The 12,829-nt window shown below is 35.7% G+C and overlaps 1 protein-coding gene across 4 annotated transcripts in view; it reads right to left on the reverse strand.

Annotated features, from left to right (window-relative positions):
- Positions 1-12,829, reverse strand: part of ppp2r5d (protein phosphatase 2, regulatory subunit B', delta) — a 63,520-nt gene that overhangs the window by 27,243 nt on the left and 23,448 nt on the right. For all 4 annotated transcript variants that reach the window (XM_079842915.1, XM_079842913.1, XM_079842916.1 and 1 more), the window contains exon 4: positions 2,105-2,304. In XM_079842915.1, the coding sequence (XP_079699041.1) occupies positions 2,105-2,304 (200 nt within the window). The remainder of the gene's footprint in view (positions 1-2,104; positions 2,305-12,829) is intronic.

Here is a 12,829-nt window from a genome sequence, read left to right on the forward strand (position 1 = left end):
AGGGCGTGGAGAGGTAATCTCGCGCAGGAAAGCGGCTCTTCATTCCCTTCAGCGTATCTCGTCTCTTCCCTCAGTTCTCCAGTTTCCGTTTGTAACACACAAGTGAAATGTTCGCGAATGATTGCAATATAGGCGTATGTGCACGCGGGCGCACTTACGGAAAAATCGGCAGAAAAATACAAAGAAAACCGGCCGGTCGCCGATCGCACGCTAGAAGCAAAAAACGTCCGGTTCCGGTTTTTGGCCGGTCAACCGGTGCATCCCTAGTTAAGAATACTGCCTTAAAACCCCAGTGAGCGAGATAAAGGGGACTATAGTGAGAAAAACTCACTAGAAAGTTACAAAGCAAACATATACAATTCTGGAAAGTATGTATACGGCAAGAAATGAGAGAAACATTTAGAAATGAAAAAGTTAGAATGTTCCATAGCCTATCCATTTTTGATTTGTATTTTTATTCTCAAAAATTTCTGGGGACTCCTTAGAACCTTCTGGAGGACCCCAGTTTGAAAACCCCTGAGCTAACCAACATATATATGTGAGTAAAGCCTGGAACACACCAAGCCGACAGTCGGCTGTCGGGCAGTTTTCGTGCGTCGGCCAACTAAGTTTATAGTCGGCTATTTCTTGACATGTTGAATTGGCGTCGGCGCTCGTCGGGCCATCTGATCATTCTGATTGGCTGTTCAGCTAGCGAACCAGTGCACGAAAAAAAAAAAAAAGAGCACGAATTCGTCTGTGGTGAGCGAGTGGTAAGCTGCTTTTTTTATATCCCTGTAGCTCTTCCGGTTTCCCGCTTTGAAAATGAAAACAGACTACTGCCACCAGCTGGTACGGAAAGGTATTTCCTCTAACGCAGGCGCAGAACAAACGTGATACTTGGCCGTCAGACGTCAGCTTGGCGTGTGCCTTGCTTTAGGAGGAAAGAAATACTAAGAAAAACACAGTAGAAGCTAATGTTTGACATGCATGTGTATATTATAGACCAACAACTGCACAAAAAATTTGTTTGCGGTACAAGAACCAAATGTCAAGCAATCTGAGACACTTTTTTTATATTATAGGTTGCCTAAGATTTAATATACAATATCTCCAAGTCCTCCATGCCACTTGTCACTTTGAATGAGTTGTTGTGACTCACGTGAAGGGTGAGTCACCCGATACAGTGCAGCTGAGGCATCACCTCAGTGTGTTTGCAATTCTGAGGGATCTCAGAATGGTAGGAGAGGATTAATGTTGCCATGGAAACTGAATTAGAGGGGCAATTTTCCATAAAAAATATTATTACATTTGAGAAAACTGCCAAAGTGATTTTTGAAATGCAGCTTTATTTAGCTTCAGTTTTGACCACTCAAGGAGGTAGGGTGGTGTGAACTAAGCCACACATTGCTTATATGCACGGGAACCATGTGCAAAAGGTAATGGGGATATAGCTGTGCGATTAATCACATTTTAGTATCCATTTGGCTTCCAACAATTACAAAAAGACGATAATCAGTCATGGTCCCACAGCGGCTAAACACCCACAGGCTCCGTTTGCTACAACCCCTATAGGTTGAGCTGGAAAGAGATCGACGGCTCTCAATGTTTAGATGGTGCCTGGGAGGCTCAATGTTTACACTTTTGGGGGAGATAAACCCATGAATAGCATAATAAAAGACCAAAAACAATAAACTGGGTTAAGAGTAGGGCTGGAAGATATGACCTAAAATGAATCTTGATTAATTTAACATTTTACCTCGATTACAATTAATGAACGATTATTTTGCTTTGTTTGTTGTTGTTTTTTTGCCCTCATAGTTCACTGACAAGGTTTGTACTGTAAATATGCTCAACTATTAAAAGGTGATCATTTTACTGTTATCTAAAATGTTGATATGATAGCAATCTTACTTCCAGCAAAATATACTTGATATATATTGCTATAGTGAAGAAAGATATTGCTAATATCGCCCTCCCCAATAGTCTTAATTAATCATGATTATAATATTGACCATAGTAACGGTGATAGAATTGATTTTATGATATGATTTTTGCCATAATCACATTCCCTGAATGGGATTCATTGATGTTATCTGCTTGGAGAATATTTGTGCCGTCTCACCATGATGACAGCTTCGGGGTAGATGGACTCTGTGACCACGTCGCGGTTGTGTGTGATGTACTCCACCATTTCATTAAGGCCGGCTCTCTTCACCTCCTTGTACTTGAGATCACTTAGTGGATCAGTCACAAAGTCAAAAAGCACACAGCACTGCCGCAGTTTCTGGACGAACAGTTCTTCCCGATCCAAGGGTGGGGCATCTGGAACAGAAGACACAATAAACAAAACAGCCTGAGTGACACCTGTCAGGCAAGAGATGGGCGGCAGGCAAAACAGTCAATCAAACCAACCTGCAAACCTCCCAGGGAAGATTTCTAATACCTCTTACTGTGCCGTTTCACACCAACACACCATTTAAGCAGAGCTCCTATTTAGGAGGCTCTCTGGTCCACCAGTCTCTCATTTACACCCTCCTCTCACCTTGACCGTGAACCTTGTGTCTGTCTGTTTGTTGCAGACTGTGTGTCTCTACATGAGCTTGTAGAAAATAGCACTGTTCTGCCAAGGCAGCAAACTGCTGCAATTATAAGACCATAATGGCTGAACTGGAATCAGATGACCAAGTCGTAGGAATGGGTGATATCATATATTATAATATATTTTAAAATGTAATTTATTCCTGTGATCAAATTAAAATTTTCAGCATCATTACTCCAGTCTTCAGTGTCACATGACCCTTGAGAAATCATTCTAATTTGATGATTTACTGCTCAAGAAAGATTTCTGATCATTATCAACGTTGAAAACAGTTGAGCTGCTAAATATTATTGTGGATTTTTTAGGATTCTTTGATAAATGGAAAATGTTCAAAAGAACAGCATTTATTTAAAACAAGATTTAAAATCTTTACAGCCACTTTTGATAAATCAGCGTCCTAAAAAAAACCCTTTGATTTAGTGATTAATTTGCATCACGTGGCATTTTTCAAATATATGCAAGTACATATGGAAATATATAAATGTATTTTATTACTATGTATTGTTATTTTGGTACATATGAATAAAAATTGTTACATTTTCATGTGTTCATTTAGTGGAAAATACTGTGAAAAAACGATTCACAATCTTTTGTTTTACTGCATTTAACTTCTTGCTTTAAATATTTGCAACAAATAATTTCTCTCTCACGAGCCATTTCAGACTAAATATACAAAGGAGATAAAGATACAAAGAGAAGATATAAGAGAATGTAAAACGAAGATGATTGTTTTGCCTCTATCGCCAAGTCATACTAAGTACTACAAGTATGTTTCACTTTTAGGGAAAAAACTAATATTCAGTCAGTAAATGTTATGAAACATAACACTTGAACATGCATTAGGCAAACTCAAACTCCAGTGAATCTGAAATATCTGAATCAGTAAAAGTGCTGCAATTTGTCATTTTAAAAGAAGAGGTTTTAGATCTGACAGTGCTTTCTGAAACAGACCCTGTCCATCAAGATGGACGGCACAGGGTAACGAGGAGAGGATGGGGGATTGATCCATTTTCGAGCAGCGTAGGGGACGGATGAAAACACAGGACTAAAATCTGGGGCACAGATGACAGCTTCAATGAATCTATATTAAACGGGATCCACAGAGAGCTGCACTGCACCAGCTCAGTCTAACATGTCACACAAATGTCTCCAACAAACAGCTTCTATTGTGAGATTTGTTGATTATAAATCTATTTGATGGCGTCCTGCATCTCGATCGTGTGCAAGTATGAAATATATCTGCCATATCTTTAATTCAAAAGAGTGAATTCTTTCAACAATACTTTATGCTGGCGGATGATAGCAGGATTTCCAGAATAGCTGCAGGACACGAACCTCAACATCCTGTACCAGGCCAGCAGTCTGAAGTAGGAGTGTGAGATTCGGAGATCTTATGCAATGCCAGAGGAGAAGGTTTGAGCGTGATGCGAGGAGGAATGGAGGAAGAGGATGGCCTGCTGCCAGGAGGTTTTCTGCTGATGAATGCACAGGATGGCTTTCATATTGATCTAATCAAATCAAATATGCACTATACATATAAAAGCATGAAACAAAATAATCAGTAGACAATGATAAATGGTGGGGGTGCACCCATTAGGAAATTTGAGGCAGATATTGATAGCTAATCATTTATTTTTACCTCCTTTATGTATTAGGGGTTGGCAATAAACCGGCTGAAACTACAGAGGTGGGAGATAAAACTGATTTTAACGATGCAATGGTATAAATCAACTGTTTCAAATGAATTCAAAGGTGTAATACATTAGATATTGATGTATTTTTATTAATACTGAAAAATGTGTACATTGGCATATGTATTGTTATGGACCAAACATAAGAATATTGTGTTTTGACATATAACTCCAATGATGTTCAAAAGTTTGAGGTGATAATTTTTTATGAAGACATTTAATACTTTTATTCAGCAAGGATGCATTCAATTAATAAAAAGTGACAGTGACAGACTTATTATTCCCATTTCTAGATTTCTATTCCAAATAAATGCATTTTCAACACCGATAAGACATTTTCATGGCCCAAATCAGCATATTACACTGATTTCTGAAGCATTGTAATAATATTACTTCACACTTTTACTTTTCTACTGTGTTTTTGATCAAATGAATGCAGCCTTGGTAATCTCTTAAGGGTTGTGTTTAGGTTAAGTAATCACTAATAATTAAAGCATCAGCAAGGAGACATCGCTGTGCCATTAAGATAATTGCAAGATAAACTGTTATTACTATTATCACAGGGAACATATCTCTGGTGAGCGTTTCAATTGGATTTGTCACAGACTCGCGCTGTGACGAACGACACCTGTGAGACTGAGACAAACCATTTGTCCTGGTGCATGAGCAGACTGCCGGCACTCACGTTATATGTCAAGTATACTCAGATTTAGTCTAGTCACACTTACTTTTGTCAAACAGTTTAGTGAATACGCAAAGCTACTGTAATGGTGCTTGAAAAAAATCATACCTACAATATTTTATTTTCCAAAACCACCCAGCATAAACCTGTATTACAGTCGCCTATATCACCTCTGTACTGTAAAATGTCATTTACATTGCCTCAGACATTTACATTACACCCTCCATATTTTATTTCTTATTATAAAGCTTGTCTCATGTTTAGGATAAATTGAATAATGCACTTTCTGTGCAGTAGCTCACCCAGTGTCCTCTGCTATTTTTCAGATGCGCTCGTAAAATCAAACTACTGTATATCGATATAAAAACATATTGCCTCATCCTTTATCCTTTATATTTATATATATATATATAATGTTTTTTAATTTTTTAATGTTATTTAATAATTTTTTTAATCGATTGACCGCATTAATTAATTAATTAATTAATTAATTAATTAATTAATTAATATATATATATATATATATATATATATTAATTAATTAATTAATTAATTAATTAATTAATAAATATATATATATATATATATATATATATATATATATAAATTAATTAATATATATATATATATATATATATATATATATATATATATATATATATATATATATATATATATATATAAATTAATTAATATATATATATATATATATATATATATATATATGTATATATATATATATAAATTAATTAATTAATGCGGTCAATCGATTAAAAAAAAATATTAAATAACATTAAATAATACTTTCCCATGTAATCTCCAAAAACAACAAAGACAGTAAAAAAGATGCCATTAAACATATATTTAACATACACTAAGCACTATGAATGAAGGCCAGTATCACTGATATTAGTACTGATTGATACTGATGTATTACATGGACCCCCCCTCAATTTTTATAGCCATTATTTATAGCCATTCAACATTAAAGTATAATTGAAAGCTATTGATTTTAATAATTAATAGGCTTTAAAAATATATAACATTTAATTTAAGTGAACTTAAAACAGTCTTCACATAAACCCATTGTAATAAATGTCACATTTACCCGTGTCCTTCAATATATCTGGGCTCAACATTCCAGACGAAAGGGTTCAGATTTTGACCTGCCCTGCTAAAATGCACAAAAAAAGCATTGTTTTCATTGTTTTTGACCCATGTAACCTTGTAAACAGTGCTTTAAGATTTTCAGGTAGGTCTAATAGTTAAGAAATATACAGGAATTGAATTAAAGTTATCTAACACTTCACAGTCTTCCACTGCATAAATTATAAATTAAATAGGATTAAACCTTATTAAATCTACAAATGTTATTCAGTCAAGAGCAGTGAGTGATTTTCTCTTTTTTTTTTGTTTCTTTTGATTAACATTAATGACACTTTAAGACCTGGCGCACATGACACGGATCTAACACGCATCCTATTTTCTCACAACTCTTTGCTTTCATTTAACACTTTTTTAACTCATTTAAGACGAGGATACTCGACAAAACGTGAATTGTGTCATAATTGTGTGTTTTGTCTGTTCAAGCATGAATTAACTCTTTGCTTGGCGTTTGTTCACAGAGAGCCGCTTCACAGACGTGCAGCCATAATGATTTGAATTTTTTTTGTGTCTTATGGTTTAAGGTTGAATGGTTTAATATCACTTGAATGAATGATAGCGTGATCATATACTAGGGCTGCACGATAATAAAAAAAATCATAATTGTCGATTATTCCCTTGAAATTGCAATTGGGATTATTAATTACGATTATCACAATTTACATTAAATGATGATTTGAATAGCTTTATGCCACTGTTTGAAGCGACTGCATGCCATATTGTTATATCAAAATAAAGAAGCTAAAAACACTCTTCCTGAAAAACTATAGCATTAAGCCTCAAAAAAAAAAAAAAGTAAAGCTAAAAATAAAACAATGGGAAAAAAAACAACCTGTAGAAAGAAAAAAAAACACTAAGCACAGAATATTATAAGTGGACTTTTATTTTGTAATTGCGATTACATTTTATTGAACGATTACATAATTGTGGCATCCGTAATTGTGATCCCGATAACAAATTTGATGAATTGTGCAGCCCTATCATATACTGCAGCGCAGCCAAAGGACGACAGAAAAAACAAATGCTGCATTAATTGCGTTAAATATTTTTTAATGCATTACACTGAAAAAAGTGTATTGTATTAACTAGGGCTGAACGATTTTGGGAAATCATTTAATTGCGATTTTTTTTGCAGATATTGCGATTGCGATTTAATATATGATTATATTTTAAGCTCTTTATCTTCTGTATTATTCAACAAAATTAATCATTGTAAATTAATGGTGGGAATATTTAGCCATCTCACGATCCGATTCCGGGAGGCACAATCCGATTCCAAAAGAATTCTTTTTTCTTATTAATTAATCTTATTAATACAGCTTAAAATCTTTTTTTTTTATTATACATGTAATTATAAGTAGGGCTGGGTGATAAAACGATAACGATATGTATCGCGATAGACACGTAATCGATAAACGATAAAACGATAGATCATTTTTTTTCTTCGTCGGAAGAAACCAGAGGTTGCGAAGCAAGTTTGGTTGCATGAACAAAGGCACTCACTCTCTGGTAACTAGGGATGAAACGGTATGGAAATTTAACATCACGATTATAGTGACCCAAATTATCACGGTTATCAATATTATCACGGTTTTGTTCAAACGAGATGAAAGTGTTCAAAAAGAACAGATGCACACACGTAAAACATTTCAACACGTTTTATATTTGAAATTCAACAAACAACAAATAACTAAAGCAACTCTAAGCACTTTTTTAAGATAGATTCTGTGGGATTTATTTCCTTAATGGCCGTCGTCAATAGCAACGCATAACGCATAAATAATAATAATTTGTCGTAAATATAATCTCTAATATTATCTCTGTAAATATATTCTCAAGAAATATTCTCATCAGTGTTCAGCTATGATGCATTTAAATCAAGCATATTATGTGTTAGAGCCCAAACAGTATCCAAGTGAAATAATGCATATCCATATTTCCATATGATTTGACAGTTTATTTGATTAAATATCAAAATGTGTGCATCATACCTGACACCTAGATGAACACTTTACAGTCAGTTTTATGACTGTCATTCTCTTCAAATGCTAGTGAAGTTTGAAACATGTATAACGTTACCAATGTTGTATGTAACTTTAGAGACGGTCCCTAAATTCGCCTGCGTTATGCCAGTCATATCAGATGCGCTGTGGTTCTGCTGTGTTTTTTTAAACCATTTTCGCTGCTGAAATAGAACAAAAACAGTCAACCTCTGTATGATGAGTGAATCTCTTGCGTACATCGCACATTTATCTCTGCTTTGAGTGTAATGTTAGATTTCAGCGAGTAAGAGCGGCGCGCGCTCTGAACATAACTCCGCTAATCTGAACGCCTCTGATTTTGAGACATTGCATTCATAAACTCAATAGAAACACGTGTTTATAATGCGCAACGCGATTATAACAGATGGCTTTTGAGAAGACTATTATAAGTTCAACAGCCAGAGTAACTAGTGTGCAGCCGAAATAACGTTACACCTGCAAATGGTGGTTGTTAATGTCAAGCCCTGATTATTATTCCTTAAATGTCACCCTAGTCTTGATTGAATTTGTTCGTTCGCTTCACGTTATTATTTGCCAGACGTAGTTTTGGTATTGAGGTCAAAGTCCACTTGCCTTGCGTTCGTAGTTTTGAAGTGTTTTCCCCATTACAGTGACTTTCTTCTGGCATGTTCTGCAGACAAGGTGACCATCTTAGATTAAGTTTCCCTCAGGACTTTTGTAAAAGCCAAAATATGACAACACCTCAGATTTGGTCCTTTTAGAGGGCTGAACAATCCCCCGAGTGCTGTCACTGCCTTCTGCCATTTCTTCTCATTCAGAAAACAGCGCTGCGCTGCGCCAGACTGACGCTGACTGGACAAGACTTACCGCGAGTTTTCACAACCGTGATAATCACACGCGGTTTTAATGATAATAAAATTTTTAACGATATTACTAACCGTCACTACATTTTATCGTGGTTTATCGTGACACCGGTAATCGTTTCATCCCTACTGGTAACCAAGCAAAGTAGGCTAACAGCCAATCATGTAACTGTATCATGGTTTGGTTGCACCATATCGTTGTCTCGTGTTGGATTAATTCTCCAGTAAACAGAACCGGTGTGGAGTGATAAGTGGAAAATGAGTGCCGCAGCGAGCGAGGAATTTGTTAATAAAACAATAGCGCCCAATTTAAGGGTATGTGGGGTGATTTTGGATTCACCCTTTTGAAACAACATGGAGAGGTAATGTTACTCTGCATCAGTGCCTTATGACAAAGCATCTAAACGGTACAAAGAAATAACGGAGGCACTGCACCTTAATATTAAGAGATAATTGTTAAGTGTTCATTGTGATTTTAGACTTGTGTTTATATTTTAATTATTTGAGTGTTTTCCATGGTTGTGTTGACATTTCTGCCTTTATAACTGAGAGGATTATAATCAGAGGAAGGTTAAGTTTAAAATAAAAATGTTTATATGTAAAATATTTTTCTCCTGGTCCTTATTTTAAATAGGTCATAAAACATCAATAATTATTGATATCGACCGATATGAAACACTTATATCGTGATACAGTTTTCAGCCATATCGCCCAGCCCTAATTATAAGTACATTTAAAAATAATTACACATTAAAACAATTGCATGTTAAGAATTTTAAATATATAAACTAGTATAGCTTCAAAACATAAAAAGCTAGTAAATAATAAAGAGGAACAAAAAACATATGACAAGCAATGAACCAAGTGTGCTTTCAGTAGTTTCCATTCAAGAGCTGTGAATGATTTTTCTCTCTCTCAGCTTTACTGTTGCTTGATTATTAATGACATAATAGACAGAGGGAGATCTGCATTCTCACTAATCCACAGATCTCTTTTGAAATATAAGATGTGGTTTGTCCTGTCTGTTTAATAACTTGAGATATTACTGACTGTGTTTACATACATTTTGCGTCATAAAAGCATTTTGAGACGCGAGCATGAGCACTCTTCACAAAGCGTGGCTCTAGCGTGGCGCTAGCATTTGAAACTGAAAGTCTTCTGTCAGTGGGTTAATATAGAAGCACACTGTGCAAACGACATTAATGAAGCCTTCGTAGAGCATTTGTAAGGAAAATACCAGCGGGCGAGAACACACACCGTAAACATAACATCAAGCAAAGCGCACGTTTCTCACAGCGCATATCCTGTGCAATGAAGCCCGCGAATGCAATGAAGTCCGTGAAAGATTATTTTATGGTTAGAGTGGTGTGTGTGTGTGTGTGTGTGTGTGTGTGTGTGTGTGTGTGTGAGAGGAAATGGAAGCAAGCAGAATACGGGTGTTTCTAAAACACACCCACAGCGCCATTGTGCACCTGCAGTTAAAATCTAAGTTCAGAATTAATCTAGAATAATTGGAGATAATCTTCTCCCATCCCTTATTGTATTTTATGACCAACACAATATTAGATCGATTAAACACACATTGTTCTTTCCTTTAGGCCAGGCCTGTAGGCGTAACGTGCCAAGTTGATGCTTCTTCTGCAGACTGCTTTACTCTCGCGCGTCACGTGACCAGAGTGTAATCGCAGCCTTTGCAGTTAAAAAAAATCGTGTTTTATCATATCGCGATATTATCGCAAATGTAATTACCCGTCCAGTCCTAGTATTAACCCATTCATTTATTTTGACAGCACTAATATCGATAAATCGTACAAACTTAATATATGCCCAGCCCTACGACAAGACACTCCCACAGCCCCCACAAAGCAGACCCTTTAGCAGCACACTGTCAAATGTCTCACGGAGGACCTATTCGATTATCTCAGTTGTCACAACTCCTGCAAATCAAACCGGTATGTGACTGCGACACTGGAGCTGCAGAACCCTCAGGGAAGCATTTATCTCTCTCTCTGTGTCTTATGCACATACACAAACAATATGACACAGAACAGAGCTTCAGCTTGCCATTTAGTGCGCAGTGATTATTGCATAATGAGCCGTGCTTTTCCTTGAGTCCTGCAGATGGAAAGCAGGGCTGAGCACTGGAAGGAAAGCCCTTATGAATGTGGGATTACTAGACCTTTGGCAGGAACATAAGTTGCCTACTGCTGGAATCACAATTCCCTTGAACTGATTTTTCCAAGGCTGGGGAAAATAACTAATTTCGGTGAATAATATTTGCTGTTTAAGACATTCAAAAAAAAAAGTATATGTTATACTAGGGATGCTCCGATCAGGATTTTTACAGATACCAACTACTGATTTCTTGCCGATCCCGATCATTCAGGCATTAAGTAATATGTAATGTGTATTTTTTTACGACTTCACACGATTTCAAGAGGCATACTTAAAAGTAATGGCTTACTTTTAGCAACGCTACAAAAAAAATATCAAGTACTTAGTCTCATATGACAGAAAACATAAACTTTTGAAGAAAACCCCAGAAAGTGATGTAATTTATTTTGTTGTTATTCATGCTTGACATGATGACTATTAGAAAGTATGACAGGTCATAAAATCTAGTTTGGTAAACGTCTTCCGGCGCTGTTTCAGATGGGCGCTCCTGTTCTATGGCGAATGGTAAATCAAGACCTGTCAATGTGAGCGATCAAATCCATTCAAGCGAGATCGGCCAAATTTAGTCATAGAAAGAGATAATTGGGCAATACCGATCTGCAGCACTAATCCAAACTATATAAAAAGGCACAGCTAAATGACATTTATTATAATGGGTTGATGTGAATATAGTTTTCACTTAAACTTAAAGTTGAATTAAATGAAAATGTGTTATAATATTGTTTAATATCCTGTAATCGTAAATAAATGATAAATTAAAACAATATGATAATTTGCTGTTTATGCCTGGCTTTCCATTATACTGTCACGGTGAATGGCTATATGACTTTTTTTTATCCCAGAAATTGAAAAACAAAATCCATCCAGTAGTTAAAAAGTTAATAAGAAAAGTACAGGAACAATGATTGTTGCCCAACATTTATAAATGAGACCTCAGCACATGACATTACTGTGACGGTGCAGGAAATCTAAATGTGGGAGCTAGTGTCCTAAATTAGTTCTGCTCAAAACAACAGATAAAATACTGTCTTTATCCTGTTTCCACACTCATTTGGAGATTCAATGTAAGGTTTGATTAATAAATTAATTACAGAAATCTGTGTAATTAAACAAAAATTTTTAGCAAATGACAGCCATCGTATTATTGTCTTGTGTATTTTGGGATTAACCATAATTGATTTTCGATTTTGGCTTCCAATGATTAAGAAAACAAGATAATCGAGGTAAAACAACTATTGTGCAGCTGCCTCATTCAGTCCAGTGCACTTTCCTTTCCTTCACCGTGGTGCGCTTTCATTCTTCCCCAAAAGCACAAACTTAACATCCAAATAAGCCAAGTGAGTTGCTAATAGGGGTGTGCACGAATATTCGATCTGTAATTAATATTTGAAAAATAAAAATACTATTAGAATTTTACTATATTGCTTTGCTGGCCGTAAATGCAGTGGATCCATGATAAAAGTTTAGTCTATTTGATCACAATGTCGTCGTCTGTCGTCATCTGCCTTACAAAATGGAGTTACTTTTGATAAAATGACTGAATGAAACGGAGTTATCTCACCCGAGAATATCATCATCCATATGATAATATTGTTTTTCTCAACATTATAATGTGAAACAACATAACACCTTAACCATATTTCGACTTGAGTGTATATGTACGTTCTGCA

Source organism: Gobio gobio (assembly GCF_949357685.1).
Source record: "Gobio gobio genome assembly, chromosome: 18".
Taxonomy (NCBI): domain Eukaryota; kingdom Metazoa; phylum Chordata; class Actinopteri; order Cypriniformes; family Gobionidae; genus Gobio; species Gobio gobio.